Source organism: Macadamia integrifolia, unplaced genomic scaffold (genome assembly GCF_013358625.1).
Source record: "Macadamia integrifolia cultivar HAES 741 unplaced genomic scaffold, SCU_Mint_v3 scaffold1130, whole genome shotgun sequence".
Lineage (NCBI taxonomy): Eukaryota > Viridiplantae > Streptophyta > Magnoliopsida > Proteales > Proteaceae > Macadamia > Macadamia integrifolia.
The window spans coordinates 169,911-189,485 of record NW_024868095.1 but is presented as its reverse complement, the minus strand read 5'-3'; the positions used below and the strand labels follow the sequence as shown (position 1 = coordinate 189,485).

At 40.4% G+C, this 19,575-nt stretch overlaps 2 protein-coding genes and 2 long non-coding RNA genes across 10 annotated transcripts in view; 3 read left to right on the top strand and 1 right to left on the bottom strand.

Moving 5' to 3' along the window:
- LOC122062863 (protein PTST homolog 2, chloroplastic-like) overlaps window positions 1–8,914 on the top strand; it is a 31,132-nt gene extending 22,218 nt beyond the window's left edge. The window contains exons 7-9 of one of the 2 annotated variants that reach the window (XR_006135115.1): window positions 8,001–8,069; window positions 8,184–8,346; window positions 8,611–8,914. Coding sequence is in view for 1 of the 2 variants with exons in the window: in XM_042626532.1 (XP_042482466.1) it covers window positions 8,001–8,069; window positions 8,184–8,279 (165 nt within the window). In the remaining variant the exon portion in view is untranslated. The other variant, XM_042626532.1, reaches the window with a different exon arrangement.
- Window positions 8,915–10,282: 1,368 nt separating this feature from the next.
- LOC122062864 lies at window positions 10,283–11,647 on the top strand. The gene is made up of 2 exons (XR_006135116.1): window positions 10,283–10,425; window positions 11,007–11,647. It is a non-coding gene; the product is annotated as an uncharacterized LOC122062864 (long non-coding RNA).
- On the bottom strand, window positions 11,588–17,361 carry LOC122062865. Of its 3 annotated transcripts, none has more exons than XR_006135118.1 (2): window positions 17,258–17,361; window positions 11,588–11,925 (listed from the first exon to the last, which is right to left on the bottom strand). It is a non-coding gene; the product is annotated as an uncharacterized LOC122062865 (long non-coding RNA). The 3 variants fall into 3 exon arrangements; XR_006135119.1 differs by having other exon boundaries at window positions 17,263–17,360; XR_006135117.1 differs by lacking the exon at window positions 17,258–17,361 and adding an exon at window positions 16,000–17,251.
- A 222-nt stretch (window positions 17,362–17,583) lies between these two features.
- LOC122062862 (AMP deaminase-like) overlaps window positions 17,584–19,575 on the top strand; it is a 68,744-nt gene continuing 66,752 nt past the window's right edge. Inside the window, exon 1 of one of the 4 annotated variants that reach the window (XM_042626530.1) lies at window positions 17,584–18,227. In XM_042626530.1, the coding sequence (XP_042482464.1) occupies window positions 17,765–18,227 (463 nt within the window). In that variant the 5' untranslated portion in view covers window positions 17,584–17,764. The remainder of the gene's footprint in view (window positions 18,228–19,575) is intronic. The other 3 variants (XM_042626529.1, XM_042626528.1, XM_042626531.1) reach the window with 3 other exon arrangements.

The following is a 19,575-nucleotide window of genomic DNA, read 5'->3' as shown; positions in this document are numbered from 1 at the left end:
TTCCTGCATGGCTGCTCTCTTCCCCCCCCCCCCCCCTCTTCTTCTTTGCTGTTTCTCTCCCAACCTCTGTTTCTGAACATTCTCCTCTGTCCTTTCCCCTTGTGTGATCTCTTCTCCTCTTCCATGAGTGACCCTCCTTCTCCCTCTTTCTCTTATAATTATTTTCTAATTGTGTGCTCTGTTCCACCAACCGTGTCAGTCCAGCAAGAGAGAAGAAGCTCGCTGAACACTCATCTGTAATCTAAAACCTTGGGCAAAAGAGATCCTGGCCTGGCAACTCAAATCCCAGAAGCTTTGGTCTGTAATTCCTTCCACACCCTGAGATTAAAGCACAGTTTCAGAACTGTACCTGAAACCACCACCCAGATCTGGTTTATGAGGATTATTCTCCCTTGATGCTGAATATTGGACCGATTAGAGCGTGCTTCTTGCTTGGGTTTCAGAATACGATGGATTAGCTACCTGAACCGAAAACCTCGAGTCGATCTATGGCCATAAGAGAGAGTTCTCCTACTCGAAGCCCCTTCAGGTTCTCTGCCTCCATCTTCTTGGCTGGAGTTTGAAGACAACCCGCAAAATAAAGAATTGTGGGTTTGCTTTAGCCCTTATATTCTGTTTTCCCCATAATAATCCCCTCCCTTAGTCTTTAATACCTTGTGCCCTTATTTTAACTTTGTTTCCTAGAATACCCTTTAAACCCATCTATGTTACTTTGTTACATCTAATTGGTAGTTTCTTAGATTTACGATTCTGCCACTCTTTATTAGAAACTTTTGATTTATTACCAAAAGTGCCATTGCCCCTTGTGAACCTCTATTTATTTACAGGATTGCCACTTGATTCTAATCATCATCATCATATTTATTGTTTTGCCCTGATCTTAGACCTAATTTGCTTAAGTTCTTTAGTGGGCCCACACCCATCCCAGTTGAGTCTTTTGGGGCCCACCGGCCCCGCATTTCGTAGTTAAGGGGACTCAGGGTTGGGCTAGGTTTTAAAAGCCAGGCCCAACCCGACCATATTTCAGCCTTATGCCCACCCTTATGTATCCCTACCCTTTTCATCGTCTCTCCTAAACTTGTTCAGGAGAGAGAGCCCCAAATCCCCCCCCCCTAAAAAAAAAAAAAAATCCCCGAAACAAGATGACATCTTTTTCTAAGATCAGTTGCTGAAATATTGATAGGTTCTTTGCTGAAAATGGATAAAAAAAGGGAAGTTGCCCAACCATTGAGTTTGTTCTAGCTGGTTTAGCATTGTTCCCTAAGGCTCTGTTGGACAATGTTTTTGTTCTGCGGGAGTGTTTCCGAGATGAAAAGTTTCGCTTTTGTTTCATTAATGGGGGGACACTTCTGGGGAAGAAACCCGTTTGGTAACATGAAGTGTTTCTGACCAAATATGCTAAAGTCTTCTCATTCTGAAGGCACTGGATCATTGTCGTTGCTTCCTTGGCTGTAGATGTCGCTGCTGTCCTCTCTCTAGCTCCAATATTGGCACGATCCCTTTCAATCCTCACTAACCTCTTTAATGCTGGTATGTCTTCTTCAAAATCTTCTTCTTTTTAGGAGATGACTCCCTTGCCATTCTTTTTTTTATACAACAGATGAAATTGAAGCCTCCAAAAATCTATGGGGGTCCGAATCGCTGAGATTGACGAGGCAAAGACTACTTGTGTCACCTGATATGGTGCCTTCGACTTTCTAGTGATGCAGACAAAATCGAATACTTCAAAAATCTACGAGCACCATTCTTGCAAGCTAGAGTCTTTGAGTCTCAGGCTCCATCAACATCACTTTCTGAACAAAACCCACTACTGAGATCATTTTATCTCCCCTTGTCTTCAGTGTGCAACCGAACCAACAACCCTTTGCTGTAGCAACAAACTCGAAAACCTTCACATCTAAACCAAACATAATAAGAAGCGCTAGCCGATTACAGATGCTTTGACATATCCAAATACATAAGACTCGAACCCCAAATCCATATTATGAAATGAATGATTCAAACATTAAGAATTTTCCATAATTAGAAATCTCAAGAAAATGCTCAAAATCTCTGAATGTAGCAATGTATGCATGAAAAGCCCAGAGATTTGCAGAGGGCGGGTGATGCAGGTGCACGACCATGGACCAATCCAAACCCATCTGGGTATTCAAACAGAGGTTAACCAGATCTATATTTGAGTTTTGGGTCTAGTAGGATTTTTGGAATTTATTTTATTTAGAAAGATTGCCTCTGATTTTATTTTATTCACTTTATATTACAAAGTTGGGTTTATTTAAGATTTAAAGTCTTAGAGAGTCGATTTATTTTGTTAAGGTAGTTTCCTATTTCAGTTGAAAATCTATTTCTATGTCTTTTATTTTTCCTATAAGTTGGTTGTAACCAATGGACAAATCAAATTGAAGAATAGAAAAGATGAATTGAGTTTTGTGGTTTGAGAGCCTGCAGGCTGTGGTGTGATTCTCCCCCACCTTCTCTCGTGCAAATCCTCTAACCCTCCATTGCAACTCTGAGTTCATCTCAGGGATTATTCCCTACCCGTACTGGACCTCCATCAATTGGTATCAGAGCCGAAGAATCCTCTCGTTCATTCTTTCTCCCTGTTCTATACTCTTCCTATTCTTCCATTACTAACAACCCACTGAAACCCTAACTCCCCTTAGATTCCTAAACCAGCAAACCCTTCACTTTCTTTTTCTTTCTTTGTTGTAACAGGGGGGAAAAAGTCGCAACAGTAGTAGTCTATCCCTCAACCTTGCTGAAACCCTCCCCTTTGCTTTCAGTAGAAACCCCTTCCCTGTTTAGGGTTTCACCAGCATCATCCAAAGAAAAAAAGAAGTTGAGCAGAGAGAAAAAACTACCAGAAAAAAGAAGAGAAGAAGCGGGAGAGAGAGAGAACCAGAAAAGAAAATGAAAAAAAAAAAATTTACATACCTGGTTTCTTGGTGTCCCGCCCTCTCGTTGTAGGCTGCCTCTCCAATCGGAGTCACGGCTCCCTTCCATGAAGTCGTCGACCGTGCTTCTCTGTTGCAACCTAGCTTCCTCTTGCCGGTTTCTTCTGGTTCGATAAGGAAGAATACTCCAAAGAGGAGAACTCTTGCTGGTTTCGTCATTCCTGCCCAAGTTGAAGACAACACATTTTTCCTTTTCCCCCCTTTCTGGCTTCTACCCTTTATTTTTTTTTCCAATATTGCCCCTCCCTTCCCATCTTATTTCAAGTTATCCTTTGTTTTCACTTGCTTCCAAGTTTACCCTCCATATGTGATATGCTATACTACTATAGTGAGTTTTAATTGCCACCCTCATTGGATTTTCAACTTAATTACCATTCTGCCACCCTCTTCAAGATCTCCAATTATTTACTGTTTTGCCCTTAAGCCTTTACCTTTAAGTGTTCTCTTCCCATAGTGGGCCTAAAGTGCTTTCGATTACACATCTGCCATGAAATCTTCTGCATTCAAATTTAGAGTACAATTGCCCAATGGAAAGCTTGTTAATTTGTTGATTGATGATAGACAACATGATAATTTTGTCTCATGGTTTGTAGTGGATATGCTATCAAAGGCCAACCAAATTATTATTAGGTTTCAGAATGATGTCTTTGTTGAATTCTCTGTTTCTCAATCTTGTGATGGTGCTTTTTGTAAAGTGTTTGATTCCCCTCAACGCATTATTAAATTGGATTGAGATTGGTTGGACAACTGAATTGGCACCGTTGATTGTGACAAAAATTTATGCACCATCCAGCCTTTCCAAATGCATCAGAAATTTGTTTTTCACGGAACAACTGACTCAAAGGTGGTACCAACAGTGTAGCCACAGGACGAACCAAATGGGTCAACACGAGAGGAAGACTGTCCGGTTGTGGAACAAGTAACGACAACGGAAAACGAGAAGTCGTGGATCAAGTAATGATGGACGTCAGTATAGTGCCAAAAATTCCCCATTATGACTTTGTACTTCCCCATGATTTTCTAAACCTGAATTCACCTCCAAAGCTTCATATATTGGATTATATTCACATAGCATACAAGGAGCAATTCAACCCCACTTATGAGCTTTTATCATTATCCTTCTACAAAACTCGTGGTCGAGTTTTTCTCAACACAGGGGGGAATTGATGTGTGTACCAATCCAAATCCATCTGGGTATCCAGACAGAGATGAATCAGATCCATATTTGAGTTTTGGGTCTATTAGGATTTTAGGAATTTTCTTTATTTAGGAAGATTGTCTTTGGTTTTATTTTATTCACTTTATTTTAGAAAGTTTGGTTCATGTAGGATTTAGAGTCTTAGAGAGTCGATTTGCTTTGATAGGCTAGTTTCCTGTTTTAGTTGAGTTTCTATGTTTATGTCTTTTATTTTTCCTATAAATTGGTTGTAACCGATGGACAAATCAGATTAAAGAATAGAAAAGATGAATTGAGTTTGTGGTTTGAGAGCTTGTGGGTTGTGTGTGGTTCTTTGTCAACCCCACATTCCCTTGAGGGAATCTTCTCTCCCTCTATTGCAACTCTGAGTTCATCTCAAGGATTCTTTGGCCCTATCGGCCCTCCGTCAGCAGTAGACTGGTACTCTTTAAGTTCGAATTTCAATTTTTGTCAACAAAAGCACTGGTAGATTTTCAAAGGATGGGTGGTGGGTGGTGGGTGGTGGGTGGGGGGTGGGGGAGAGAGACTGACTTGTGGTTTTTTTTCCTCTTTCAAAGTGTTCCTTGAACAGAGAAACACTTTACTTTTTGTTTCTCTGTTTCTGTCCTTTTGTGTTCTAGATGGCTGTTCATTCCGTAAGAACAGAGAAGTGAACTGGCGTTCTCAAGACGTATTTCTGTTCTATTTATGCTCCTATGGAACAATAGTGTAGAATAAAAAACCTAAAAGGATGTAGGAAATGAATGTAAATCGCAAACAAATCACACGATGCAAGGATTTACTTGCTTTGGCAAGATTTTCTACATCCACGGTGAGATGAAGATTTTCTTTACTATCAATGGAGAATAGGGTTACAGCCGCTCGTCCTCATGAGTCATTCTTCTCTCAGATTACTGAGAAAATCTTGCTATAAATATATAGTGAAACCCTACATAGGCACATATTACTGGAATACCCATGTAGCCCTAAAAAATTTCATCATCGCCAAGGACCTGCTAGTTAGTTGAGGCCCCAGTAACGAAGATAACACACAAGGTGAGCCAATTCCTTCAGGCCTTGGCCTCTTAACAGCCCTTTGGAATCACCCCATAAATGCAAGAAGCAATGGAATACAAGAGACCATACCCCCAACACAAAGGAACAACCGAAACACACCACTGGAGTGTTACCAAATGCGGCCTAAAGGTCTGTGGTCTCATACCAGCCAAATGGATCTGCATGCAAGGCATAGCTTATAGTCTCAGTTTTCTAGTTCTTACCTTTTACTCTACCTACTTTAATAGCTAATTTTCCTTTATTAATCAGATTTTTTGATACTGAGTTGAGTGACAAGAAGCAAAATTTTTTACTGTCCCTACAAGAAAGCCCCGGGCCTTTGCCAACGCACCACTTTTCCTTTGTAGTTCAACCATAGAAATTGAGTGTTATGGGCTTTCCCAACAGTTACATCCATAGGACTTGAATGAAACAGATATGCCTAATAGCAGTGAGCATTAGAGCGATAGTTCATGCTAGTGAAAACCAAATTAAAGAACAATGGCACAAACAAAAATCGTATGCAAGTCTGAGCCCATTTTTAATACAAATACTGCTTCGAAGTGGCAGTCTATGAGAGCTGGTTTCAGGCTAAGAAAAAGATAAATATTTTAGTGATATGTCAATCAGCATTCCTAGCATGTTTCTTTGCTTAGAATTGGCATATTTGCTTAGTAAAAGCGTTTGCATTATACCTTCTGTGTCAAATTAGGCCATATTAGGGTTGTACTGGCTGGAGAACGCGGTCCAGCCCTAGATGAGTAAAACTTTTCAAGCCTTCATGATATAATTTTATTCTTTGTTAAAGAGAAAATCTATATAAACTGTTAAATGTTGTTTTATAACCTGTATAATATAATACTAATTAGGGGCCATTGCTAATGCCTGGTTGGTTTAAATTTTGAGAGGCCACTTTGCGCAAAAAAATGCTGAAGGTTTGGACCCTTCCAAACTCAGCCCTCTTAAGACCCTGCATAGGCGGGACTAGCATTGGGTAGTGGCCTTTTATAATATGATTCGAATTATTAGATGTAGAAAATTTTTACGTTAATCCAAAGTTCTCAAAGCTATTATAACCTAGAAAAGATCACAATTATCAACTTGTAGTAACTATCATTGAACAGTACCATGAATTTCATAATCTAAGGCTGATAACAAATCTGTGAGATGAATAATATAGGCTGATAACAAATCTGTGAGATGAATAATATACCTTATCTATGATAATTTGTTTTTTTCCTTTTGGGTTTTTTTTTTTTGGGGGGGGGGTGGGGGGAAGTGTTGGGCTTGAGTGGGTTCAGGTAAACCCACCCAAATGCCTATTGGTAGCTATATTAGTCTTTTCAATGAATTTGGAATTCTGCACTTTGTGTTCTTGAAGGAGTGAAAAAATTGCACTGCCATAATTAAATATGGCCAGTAGCACAAATACCTGTATGGATGAGAACAACTTTCTTTCCTTCTATGCATCTACTTTTGCATCATTAGTTAATGTAATTTCAATAAACTAGGTTGGAGAATACAAAAATTCAGAAATTGAAAAAATGATGACATTTTAATAATTTGGCTCATGAGAAATCTATATAACCCACAAGAAAAAGGAAGGGTTTATGTTCCTCAGTATGGTCTGTCCTTGAGGTTGTGATTGGTTGCATTCCTGGGACAATGTGGGAAAGGCGAGGGAAGGGAGAATAAGTGAAGAAGTTTCCTCTGGATATTGTTTGGTTCTACTTGGAAAGACAAGGGTTCTCCACTATGATTCCCACTTATTTTGTGGAACAAGTATTGTGGGGGAACATCTTCGCAAAATGTCCTTTGGGAAAGCAACTAAATCGACACAACAACAACACAACAACACAACTTAGCCTTATCCCAACTGAATGGGGTTGGCTACATGGATCCAAGGGCAAAAAGAAACTTTTGGACATCCGACTCGCGAATCGGCAACCGGTATCATAGCCCTCCAAGTAGCTCTATTCGATACCATACTTGGGTGAAGACTTAACTTTTGCATGTCTCTTCTTACTAATTCATCTATAGTCATTTTTGGCCTACCCCTAACCCTTTTAGCTCCATCAATCTGCATCTGGTCACTCCTCCATACAGGGGCATCCAAAGGCCTCCTTTGAACATGCCCAAACCATCGTAACCGACATTCTCTGAGCTTATCTTGAATTGGTGCAATTCCTAAGTTGGTTCTAACCTGGTCATTTCTTATTCTATCCCTCAGGGTTTCGCTGCACATCCATCTCAACATCCTCATCTCTGCCACATTCAACTTATCTACGTTACGCTTCTTGACGGCCCAACATTCTGCACCATACATCATAACCGGTCTTATGACAGTCGTGTAGAATTTTCCCTTAAGCTTTAGAGGAATCCGTCGATCATATAACACTCCAGACACCCCTCTCCATTTCATCCATCCTACTTTAATTATGTGGGAAACATCATCATCAACTAAATGATGGAATGGTTTTCCCTTCCTAGTCTTTCCCGGAAAGCAGCCAGACACAGCATGAGGGGCACACTCCATCCACTTTTGCAACCTTGCTTACCAGGCTGTTCTCAATGCTGTATTTTCAATTTAGTTTCAATCTCTCCATCGGTTTACCTTTCACGGTGATCCAGTGAATTTCCTAAGTAAGGTATCTTGACAGTTGTTCCTCCCTCCACCTTTTTCATACCCCCTCCCCCAACCAAGAAAAAAAAAAGTTTGGGGGGCTGAAGATCATAATTGTTTTTCAACCTAGAGAGAACGATGGGTGCTCACCTAGAGGAACCACAGACTTACTTGTTTGATTACATTGCAGAGAAGGATGGAGAGTTCAAGTGGAGGCATATTTTCATTGTGTCTGAAGTTGTATCCTGGTAGATACGAGGTAGATCATGTTCTTCACTTGACTTTGTCAGTTATATTAGTTGATGTTGATAATCCATTTCTCAGCATTTGTTTTGTCAGATTAAATAATAGGAACATTTTCTGGTGGTTGCAGTTCAAGTTTATTGTGGATGGTGTGTGGAAGACTGATCCCCTGCGTCCTATTGTACGTAGCAACGGATATGAAAATAATCTCCTTATTGTCTCGTAATAAATGCGAATAATGGAAGTCGAGCAATACATCTTCTCTTGGTCGCATCATCTCACAAAGGCACATGGTAGGCTTCACATTTCTTCTGTATAATCATAACTGGTGAAGAATTTTTTTTTCGTTCTCATCACTTGAATTCATATGATGAGTAATTGTAACTCAGTTCCTCCTCCCCCCTCCCTATCCTTGCCCATCCTTTCTATTGCTCCCACTCCCACGTTTTATTTTACCTTTTCCCTCATTTGTAAACATCAATTCTTTTTAATATGGTTTTGAAAAATTGGTATAGAATAATAAAGTGAACAATCCCTTTCCCTTTTTCTTTTTTTAGGTGAACAATTTATCGAATCGAGTGTAAACCTGGAGTACCATGAGTGGTTGGTTGATCAGAAGAGCAAAAATTGATTCAGCCAAGCCTTGTCTCAGCATCTATAAATGTCATGTCTCTGCAAGTATTCATTTATACCATTTGTTATCACTGATCAGTCTCATTCATATATCTTCCCCATAGTAAAGATGAAGTATCCCTACCAATTATGGTGCTCATTGGATGGACTTGGCTTAGCATGTAGAATGTTGTGGATACCACTAATACAATTTACTGAAGAATACATTTCCAAGAGAACTGTAAACAATTTGAGCGAATCAGTGCAATACCCTAATGTTGTTTCGTATTAACATTAGTTAGTTTTGGCTGATGAGTAGACAGGACAGACCTAAACATATATGTTCCAAGACAAATCAATTCGAGACTCCCTTTTAGTCTTAAGGGGGCGGGTAAAAAGGTGGGTCTCTCAGGAGAATCATATCAACTCTGAAATAATGAAATTCAGAATCTTTTCACCTTTCCACAAGCAGGAGGGGGTGAGGTTGTGAGTGACATTGGACATTAATGAGATAGATACCCCATGTCCGTATAAGATCACCAATTAGCCAAATTACCAAGCCAAACTATTTTACCGTTTCTAAAATTGACATATGGTAACAATAATGTTTTTGGATAAAAAAACACAGTAATATTTTAATTTTCTAAAAAGTGACGTCTCTTTTCTCAAATTTATTTTTATTTTTTATTTTTTTGAATTCTTTCATTTCATTTCTTGACAAACCAACTCTAGAGCATGCAAAAATGGGCATACTTTCAAGCCTCAAGGTGGAGTTAATTCCTTGGCAAATGGGTCCAACCCCACCATAATATGTCCACAAGGAAGTATTTACAGAAATATTATTTTTCATTTTATGTGGGTAAATTGATCATTTCATCCCTCACATGTCTCGACATAGGGCTACACTCTCCTTCTGAAAACATTTTCCCAACTTTGAATTTACTTTTTGATATTTTTGGCTAATCATGCTTTTAATAGTAATGGATATTCTAGGTGAAAAAAAGTTACAATACTTTTATAACCCATGTGACATCCAGCTCAGCTTTTCCTACGTTAAGGAATACTAAGAAAAAGTTGCATTCAAGGACAAAATATATACAATTAGGGATTCCAAGGGACTATATTCTCACATCCACCCATAAATGCTTTAATGAGCTGACCACGTAACCTGCGTCAAATGAAAGGATAATTTGGCAGAATTAACCCATTGGATGAATAGAAAAGGCATGATAACCTATATTAGCCATATATCAATTTTTTACATCAAAACTCAAAACCACTTTCCTCCATGTACTCGAATCTTTTCCTTTCCATTTCTTAAGAAACATTCATTTGTTTCCAAAATATAAAGAATCTTTACAGTTCCCTACAGTGTAGTAAGTAATAATGGAGAGAGAGAGAGAGAGAGAGAGAGAGAGAGAGAGAGAGAGAGAGAGAGAGAGAGAGAGAGAGAGAGAGAGAGAGAGAGAGAGAGAGAGAGAGAGGAGTGTTGCTTTCCTTCTCCTGTATTCCCCTATATATTATGATCACTAACTCCTGGGCAGGACGGGAACATGGCTAGGCAAGGGCAGGGTTAAAGGGAAGAAAGAAGGTGGGAGGGCATGGTGGAGTTGGGAGGTGGAGTTCGGGCAGGGGGTGGGAGGGTTTGGCAAGATGGAGGGCAGTCAGGGGTTGGGGTGCAGCAAAAGGTTGGGATCGGAGCTCACTGGGTCTTGGCGCAGCTGGACCGCTATTCACAGTCATCAATGTCTCATTTTAAGGTAAAAAATCATGTTCATGATACTTGTTTTGAAGAACATAGCTAATACAGGGGCAGGTGATGAATAAATATGGTTGTAGCTCAAAGAATTTCCTCTGATAATGGAGGTAGTGATAACATACCCTTTGCACCCAATCAAACAATTTGTTTATTTTTCTCTTTTCATAATATTATATGGACAGTTTTCCTTCATCGCACAAGGTGAGGTTCACTGCTTCATCCTAGGGTTGAGAACCCCTTATCCTCCTCAGATCCCGTTCCCATATCCTTGATCTCCTGTATATGGATTTCCATTCTTCTTGGTTACGGGAAAACTCGATCCATATAATATAATAATTGATTTTTTGTCATTAGAAGATTCTCATCACTGAACATTGGCAGTTCTTTTCCTTTTTGTTGTGATGTGTTGGGTCAGTTAATTGATTCCTGGCCCCCTGCATTCGGAAGAATCAAATCAGGGCAACACTAGCTAGCTTATATTATTCTTCTTCTTCTTTTATTTATTTATTTATTATTTTTATTTTTTTTTTTAAATATTTGAATTTGCATTTAACCATTTCATTAATACGTTTTCTCATTCAGATAGACTTCTTTTGCCAAATATTGAAGAACCCATGACATCAAGAGCCACGACATCAATAGCTAATGGAAGTCCTTTAACATTACTGATTACCTCATTTGAAAACTCCTTAAGTCATTTGGTGGAGAATCATTCTTAAATGCATGCACAGACTGAAGTGTTAAAAAGATTCAATAGTCCAATTCTGGATGATAACTGTGACATGCTTTGACCGGTAAATGTTCATCCCTTGACAATGATTCTACTTCTCTCAATCCTAATGCTCCAAAAGATGGCATGATTAAGAAAGATTTCTACCTGAGAAAGTATGGACCTTCGTTTCAGGTGTTCAGGGAATTGCTTATAGTAAAACACGATCTGTCCAATTATATTGAATGTATGGCAGAAGCCCAATAGGATAAGCTGAGGTGCGAGCCAGGAAGGCGATATTGGGCTTGCTCCAGGACCAAAGCCCTCATCTTCTTCAAGGGCTGCGTACAAGGGGCGGGAGAAGAAGGGCATTCTGATATTTGTTGATACTTTTTTTTTTAACCTAGATTATGTTAGAACTTATCATGATGCTGGTGGTCCTTCAACAGTATCATAAGCTGTACACTGAAACATATCAATTTAAAACCATACTTTGTTCATCCATTCCTTAAAACAAGGCACAACATGTTTGAAGGAAAGCATGATGAGATTGAGGTTGTTGCAACATCTGCCTTTGAACCAGAGAGGCACTGAAGTTGCCGGAATAGGAGAAGGGATGGAGATGCCTGTTTAGAAGGATTCCAACTCTCATTTCCTGCAGCAGCATCCATTGCATGGAACCAGGTTGCAGGCCAAGCATGGAGACATCTGGCCATGGCTGCATCAAAGGTGTCAACCCTAGTCCCTAAAAATTTAGGGATTGAATCCCCTATCTCCACCATCACCTAGGAGCTACACAAGTGGCTAATTAATGGATAAATCATCATCCTTGATGTCTATTACAAGAGAAGGGTGAAAAAAGACTGGATCAAATAACTCAATGTCGAGCCGAAATTGATAAGAGTTACACAAAAATGGTTCTTGCTCCTTACAAAATAAGGAAGGGAAAACACAAAACCTTGTATTCTCGAAGTGATGGGAAAATGTTAATGTATACTGAATTAACCCCACAACTTAAAACAAAAGCAAATTCACCAATGTATAGAGCAATAAAAAGAACTAACAGCAGGAGGGGAAGCAAACCGACCCAACAATCACAAAGATATGTAAGATTGTGTGTGTGCTTTTTTTTTTCACCCCTAATCTGATACTGATACCCAATCCAGGATCGGCTTGGCATCGGCTGATATCGATACACTCTGACCAATCCAATACCAGGTACATGTCATTCTCTGTTCCTCCCCTTTTAAAATTACCCCCATGCCCCTCCCATCCTAGCCCCCCATTGGTTGTGTCGCTGGCTCTAGAAATGCTGGTGGCATGCCCAACACTCTCCTCTCCCATGTTTGAATCTCTTGAAGTTGTAGTGTTCTATCATCGATGAATCAATTTAGTTGTATTTATGTTATTCAACATTCATCCCTCTTAACTGAAGTCTCAAATATTGTGATAATGAAGAAATGTGGGGTGCAGCTCTATATATGCAGAATGCAGTGATCTTGGATTTACTCAATTCCACAGCAACCCCAAGGATTGTCAAAAAAGCTTGGCCAGCCCAAGCCCGCCCAAGCCTGCACTGAGACCAAACAGGGCGTGCGCTAAGTATTTCAACCTACAAGATGGTCCTAGGCGAAAGAGAATCAACTAGTTTAGTTCTGATCTGAGTAGGCTTATAATATGGAATACCCTAACCCACTGGGAACCAGGGCCTGGCCATTCTTCATTTGCGGTCGACTTTCCGGCAAAGTTTGTCCATCGACAGCTGAATGCTTCAATCAACAGTTCACAAGGATCTGATGGTTCAATCCAGAGATGAGGGAGAGAGGATTTGTGCAGGAAAACAATCAAGAGCTTGCAACTGCAAGGAGTAGGATGAAGTGAACAGCAAGCAATTGATCTCCTTGTAGTAGCAGTGACTTAGCACAAGGTACAGTAGAACCAGCAACTAAATCTTCAGAAACAAATCTCAAACAACCACAGGAATGGTGCTGGAATTGCAGGAAGTATAGAAGAAAAGAAGGGAAGAATAAGGGAACAAGACCAAGGCCTCTCACCTATGGCCTTGATTTGTAACTCACTAACCCAAGGGCATCTCACCAGTCAACTGCATCTTACAGCATTAATAATGGCACAAGCCAATTTTAATTCAACTATTCAAATTGTGGGAATAGGATCTAAGGCCCTTACAATATATAAAAGGGTCTACTTCCTTCAAAGGGAACAAATAAAATAGAAACTACTAAAACAAGACTCCAACTTTGGAAAAGCAGGCTCCTCTCCTACGCTAGCCATCATCAAGGCTGTTGAATCCCTGATGTGCACCTTCCTCTAGAAAGGTGTTGAATCATCTACATTCCTCCATCCCATTCTTTGGTCCTTTGTTTGCCTCCCCAAGTATGAAGGGGGGGCTGGATCTGAGAAGGATCAAAGAAGCAAATTCCTCGACCATCCTTAAGCTCATTTGAAAGCTTGTCTCCAAGCAAAACAGCATTAAGGTCTCTTGAGTCTACTCCTACCTCTTCCAAAATGACTCCCTCTGGACTGTTGCCACTGCTTTTAATTCCTCTTGGGTTTGGTGTCAGGCCCATCTCCCTCGAGGCCACTCCATCTCCATTGGTGAAGGCTCTTCTACTTCCCTCTGGTTTAATAAATGGCACCATTCGGGTGTGCTCTTATCTATTGTGGGTGTCAAAGCGGTCTACTCCTTTGGTTTAACTAGAGATAACCCTACGTCTTCCATCATTTCCAATGGTTCCTAGCCCCCCTCCCCCCTTCCCACGGTAGGTGGGACTGTGTCATTTGGATTGCTTCCTCTCTTAGCTTCTCTTCCTCCTTTGCTTGGGATTTGGTTTGTCCTAAAGGTCCCTTAGTCCCTTGGTGCAAGATTGTCTGGTTCACTGGCCATATACCCAGCCACAGTTTTACCGTCTGGAGAGCTCTCTACAATTGTCTCCCCACCCAGTCCTTCCTCATCTACCACCAAATCCACATCCTTCTTGCTTTCCGCATTTGTTGGAATGGTGTTGAAGATGTTGATTAGCTCTTCTTTGAGTGCGCATTCTCCTCCATAGTCTGGAAGAGAGCCCTTTCCTCCTGCTAGCCTGCTAAAAGAAGCCCTCCACCCCATTAGCATGAATGGATTTGGGTTGATGTGACTTTTTCTAGGAACTCTATTGGTGACATTATTGGAAAGCTTACCTTTGGTGCCACCAATACCCACATCTAGATGGAACACAACCTTCGTAGATGGACTTCCAACTCCCAATATTTTGATATGATTTGGAAAGCCATTTATTTTGAGGTTAGTTTCAAGCTACCCTTAATCCCCCCCAGCTTTATAAGGGATTCCCCAAGGAACATACTAATTGTAGTGTCATTGGGTCTGCCCCCATATATTGCCCCCCCCCCCGCCCTTCGCCCTTAGGGGCTAGTTGCTTTTGTCTTGTTGGTTTCCCTTCGAGGTCCTTCTATATTCTCTCCATCTTCCGTTAGGTAATGAATTTATTATTCACCAAAAAAAAAAGGGGGGGGTCCATAGACGTAGTAGTGGATCCTTGTATAAAACAACAATAATCATAACCTTATCCCAACTTAATGGGGTTGGCTACATGGATCTGAGATAGGAATAGGATTATAAAGAGACAAAATAAGTAAGGTGAGGTGAGGTACGAAATAGGTAAATATAGAAGTCAAAGCATCATAGGAACATGCCCTATAAGGGGTCAGCAACCTTGTATCAAGTAACTAATAAATAGAAACATCTTATTAGAAAGTAACTATTATTACCAAGTTACCCAAATTAGTAACTAGGCCAACTATTGCCAGCTAATAGTAAGACTACAAAAAGAATCCCATGACCTGGTTTTGAGTGAACCAGCAAACACCCAGACCCAGGCTGGGCCGGCCTGAACCAAAATAGGTTTAGTTGAAGAACCATGGCCCATTCAAGGGCTTGATTCTTCTTCTTACGGTTACACTGCTTGGAGTATAACTTATCTACATCAAAATTCCCTTCCCCTTTCCCTTGAATTCATATGAGGCAGAGGTATGGAACCAAACTCTGCAACTGAAAGCAGTCGGCAAGAGGCTATGGTGGGATTTCGCTGCTGATGGCCGAGGTCAAGCAGAGCCATCCATTCTCTCTCTCAAGACCCAGAATTGCCTTATAAACCGATCAAGAACCAATTAACCAATTGGGAACTTGGAACTGATTAATAATTGGTTTAAGTCCATACATTATGAACCTAACAGATAAACCGAAACCAAATCGATTCACACACTTACCCCTAATTCTTTCTTTTTGGGTCTTTTATTTATTTTATTATTTTTTTATTCCTTTTTAAGCAATCATGGAACTATGACTGTTTAATTGGTTGCTTGTGTTTCAATGTTGTGTAAGTTATCAAGTTTGACATTTTTCATTCTTTCCTAGTTGTTCATATGTCAACATAATCTCACTCTTTCAACTCCAAGTAAATGACAAACCAGTTTATTGTCTCTCATGCCGTAATAAAGATTAAGTGATAATGCTATAACTTATGATATTAAATCTGAAGGTCTTTTTCTACGCCTTTATACTTGCAAAACTATTGTAGAGGTGATGTAGAAAGATATGCATCCAAAAGGACTCAGTGAATACATCCATCACAACCTAATGAATTAAGCTTCTTCCATTGAACTTAAATTCAATTTCCTTTCCAACAAGGCATTTCATGCTTACAATGTCAGTTTGTGCTTGAATTTGCAATTGCATTCTTCACAAATTTCCAACAGCAGGAGAAACATGAGAAACAGAGAATGCACATCCACTAGATTTAAAATTCAGAAAGTCTATGCAGTTGACATTTCAAAATCGGAAGCACTTACTTATCCAATTCCAGACATTTAAAGACACATATCCATTTACCGAAACCTGATGAAATAAGGGATCAAGCTCCTCTGCGGCGTGCTTTCTTGGCGGAGCCTGCCTGCGATGTCAACACCTGGCCGATGCCACGTGTATGGTGAACATTCACTTATGCCGATTTTGAAAATTGGACCGAATCGACCAAAACGGTTCTCTCTTCTTCTTCTTTCTCCCTCCTTTCTCTCTTCTGGCGCTAGGTTTTGGACTCCAAATCTTACCATCAGGAAACTTCTCTTGAAACCCTTTCAATTGAAACCTTTTTGTTTCAATTTCTTAGTTTCCTTTTTCAAACCAAAGCTCTGATGATAATGATGTAAACTACTGTTTTCCACCCGAAGTAAATCCGTTGCTAGCCCCAAACCCAATCTAACAGCAACGGCTAAACCCATCATCTTCTGTTCAAGAGGTTTATAACGCTGACCCTTTACTTATTCTGGGTAGCCATGAGAGGAAATCCAGTTTTTCGCCAACCCTTCTTTGCTTAGAGTTAGAATGGATCGAAATTCTGATATCTTTGAAATTAGATCCAATGAAGACGGTGCTAGGGGTGGACACAGCAATGACAATCTTGATGGGATCTCCTAAATGCTTTATCCCGGTGGTCATAGAGTTCAGAACATACAAACAGAGCAAAAGATGAGGGTAAGGAGAGAGAAGAAGAAGAAGAGATGGGAGAGGATTTGCTTCCTCCGCACAGATGAGAGGACAGAGGGATCGACCTGCAGAAGAGATGGGAAAGGGTTCGCTTTGGTACGACCGAAACAGAGAACCGTTTTGGTCGATCCGATCCCACTTTCAAAATCGGCATAAGTGAATGTTTATCATACACGTGGTTCGGCCATATGTCAGCATCGCAGGCAGGCTCCGCAGGTTCTGCCAAGAAAACACGCCGCAGAGGAGCTCGATCCGAAAATAAGCCCACGACAAAAAAAACTATTCTTTTGGATCTAACTAGACAAATTAAAATGCCATGCAATTCAAAATTCTCAAAACTTGAGGGAGAGAATCAATTTATTCTTCTATGGTCCAATACCACTGATCGTAGTAAACCCTAAACCAAACCGGAGAAAGACATACATATCATCGTGTGAGGAAATGAGAATTTCAACAAGATCCTCTATTAGCATCTTTTGCAAAGCGAGAACCCTAATTTATGAAACCATAATTCAAAGTAATGCATAAGTAAGAAAAAGCCCTATGGAAAGGAAGGGACATTACCCTACCGGCAAAATCTGGAGGATCGGTGACCTGCACAAGGAGTCCCAGCAGTAAGAAGACAGCAGTGGCTGTCGTAGGATTTTGATTCTACAAAGTAGTATTTTGTTCCGGTGCCCTTTTCTTTTTCTGTATATCAAATACCCAACGTGTCCCACAGCTGGGATACAGCAGGACACACTGCGTGATCCAGTAGTTGTTGTTGTAGGATTTTGATTCTACAAAGTAGTACTTTGTTCTTACACGTACCCAACGCCGCTATGGATTCTCTATGAACGGTGATACAGTTGTCAGATATATCAAAATTGGCACGTCTTCGACGTTCCCATGTTCCTCTTTTCTCTCAATCTTCCAACTGAATCGCTCCACGTTTTCAGCTTCTAGAAGTAGGCGTCACTGAATCGTTTTCTTCTTCGATGAAACTACATTTAGTTGAAGCCATCGTCTTCTTTGATCCTTCGCCATTAGTAAGGTTCCGTGGTCATTTGCAACATATGGTCGCTAGTGGTCATGGATTTTCCTTCTTCTTCCACTTCTTCAGCCTCGCCTCTGCAACTCGCCATGGCTGCTTTAGTCGGAGCATCGCTTGTAGCCATCTCCGCTTTTTTCATTCATAAGCGCAGCGTCGATCAGGTTCTCGATCGCCTTATCGAAATCCGTAAGTGTCCTTCTAATGCACGACCTGGCGGACGACAACCATTTGAGACTGAAGAAGATGAAGACCAAGCTGAAGTAGAAGATGAGGATGTTGCCTCCGACATTGATATCGATCGGCGATTCTGGAGACAGGGAGTCTCATCGTCTTTAAATGATCACAAAACCTATGCTTACAGAGTTTCTTCCTCTATGCCTAATGTAGTATTAGCCAAAGACTGGATGAATGAGGGCGCCAAGTTCACTCAAGCTGCTTCTTTCGATAAACTCAACCTCATTCCGCATGGGCTCCCATCCCTGCAGACTGCTCCAAGACATGGTACAGTGTTCTTCATTTTTACTTTCGTTTCAATTTTTTTTCCCGGTGATAGTTACGTCCTAGCACCATTAGAGAAGTATGTTATGACATTGTTTAGGAAAATTTCACTTACAGAACTGAGGTTTCTGTTAAGGACGTTAGAGTTGCGAAATTTACAGCCTTGTGCTTGCATCGCCCCTCCCCTTTTGATACTGCTATTTCCTTTCTTCTCGCCCATGAGGACTCTCATTTGGAACATGGAGCACTGAGCAATGGTTGTCCTCCTGGGTCTAGTGGTAGTGAACCTTTTTTTTCTGGATTGGTGCCATTGTGGACGACCTCCGTTTCAGGGGAATGTGGGCCTTCTGACATGAAGATTACCATCAACTTATAATTCTTGGACAATTGCTCTTATGCTGGAAGATGGTACCTCTTCTGAACTGGCCAAAATATACCCTCCTCGAGCTTTTAAGAGTAAAGATTCCTTGCAACCGAGCAAACCTTTAGTGCGGAGAAAATCTCATGTGTGGAGTCACATAGGGGGTCGTACAGTTGGATTTGGGACTTTGGGTCTTGTGAGTAGTTCTCCAAAGAAGAGGTGACTCCTACTCTTTCCAATTCCTTTACTGGATCTCTTTTCGTCTCTCACTGTTCATGGCGATTTTATGTTCAAAGTGTCCAGTTTTGGCTAGGATGTAGCTTATGCATAAAAATTTTGATCCTTCTGTTTCTGTTTTAGGAATCAGCGAATCTGTTGCTAGAATTTTAATTAAGAAATCTCCGTATGCTTCATCTGGTATTAAGGAACGTATATTCAGAAAATGTGGTGATTCCTTCTAGGAAGCCTTGTCACTTGTTAACCTCCCAACCCTTCTATTCTAGTGGCATGTCATATTTTTTTGTTGCAAGGTCGTAAATTAGGTGTCATTCTTTGTATGAATAGAAGAGAGGAAGAGTTCTGTACATTTTATTTTTTGGTTGGTTCTTGTAGCCACAAGATGAATTAATTTTGTGGAGAAATGACATCTACAGAAGTTTTTGGAGCCGATGGGTGAAACGGGCTTTAGCGTAGGATGGATGAAATGGATTGTTCTTAGTTATAATATGTGGATCATTGGGATTTTTATTTTATTTTATTTTATTTTTTAAGTAGCTCAAGAGGTGTACAAGGCACAAAATTCCCTATCCCCACTTCTTAAACTAACCTAACTACATTATTGATGTTTCCACATCAATTCCTCTATGGCATGTCTATAATTTGAGCCTCTGAGGTCAATATGCATGTATCTTATGTGATAGTTTTCTTTATTTTCTTTGAAGGGCATGGATGTATGTGCTTTATACATAAGCCTCATCTCCCCCCCCCCCC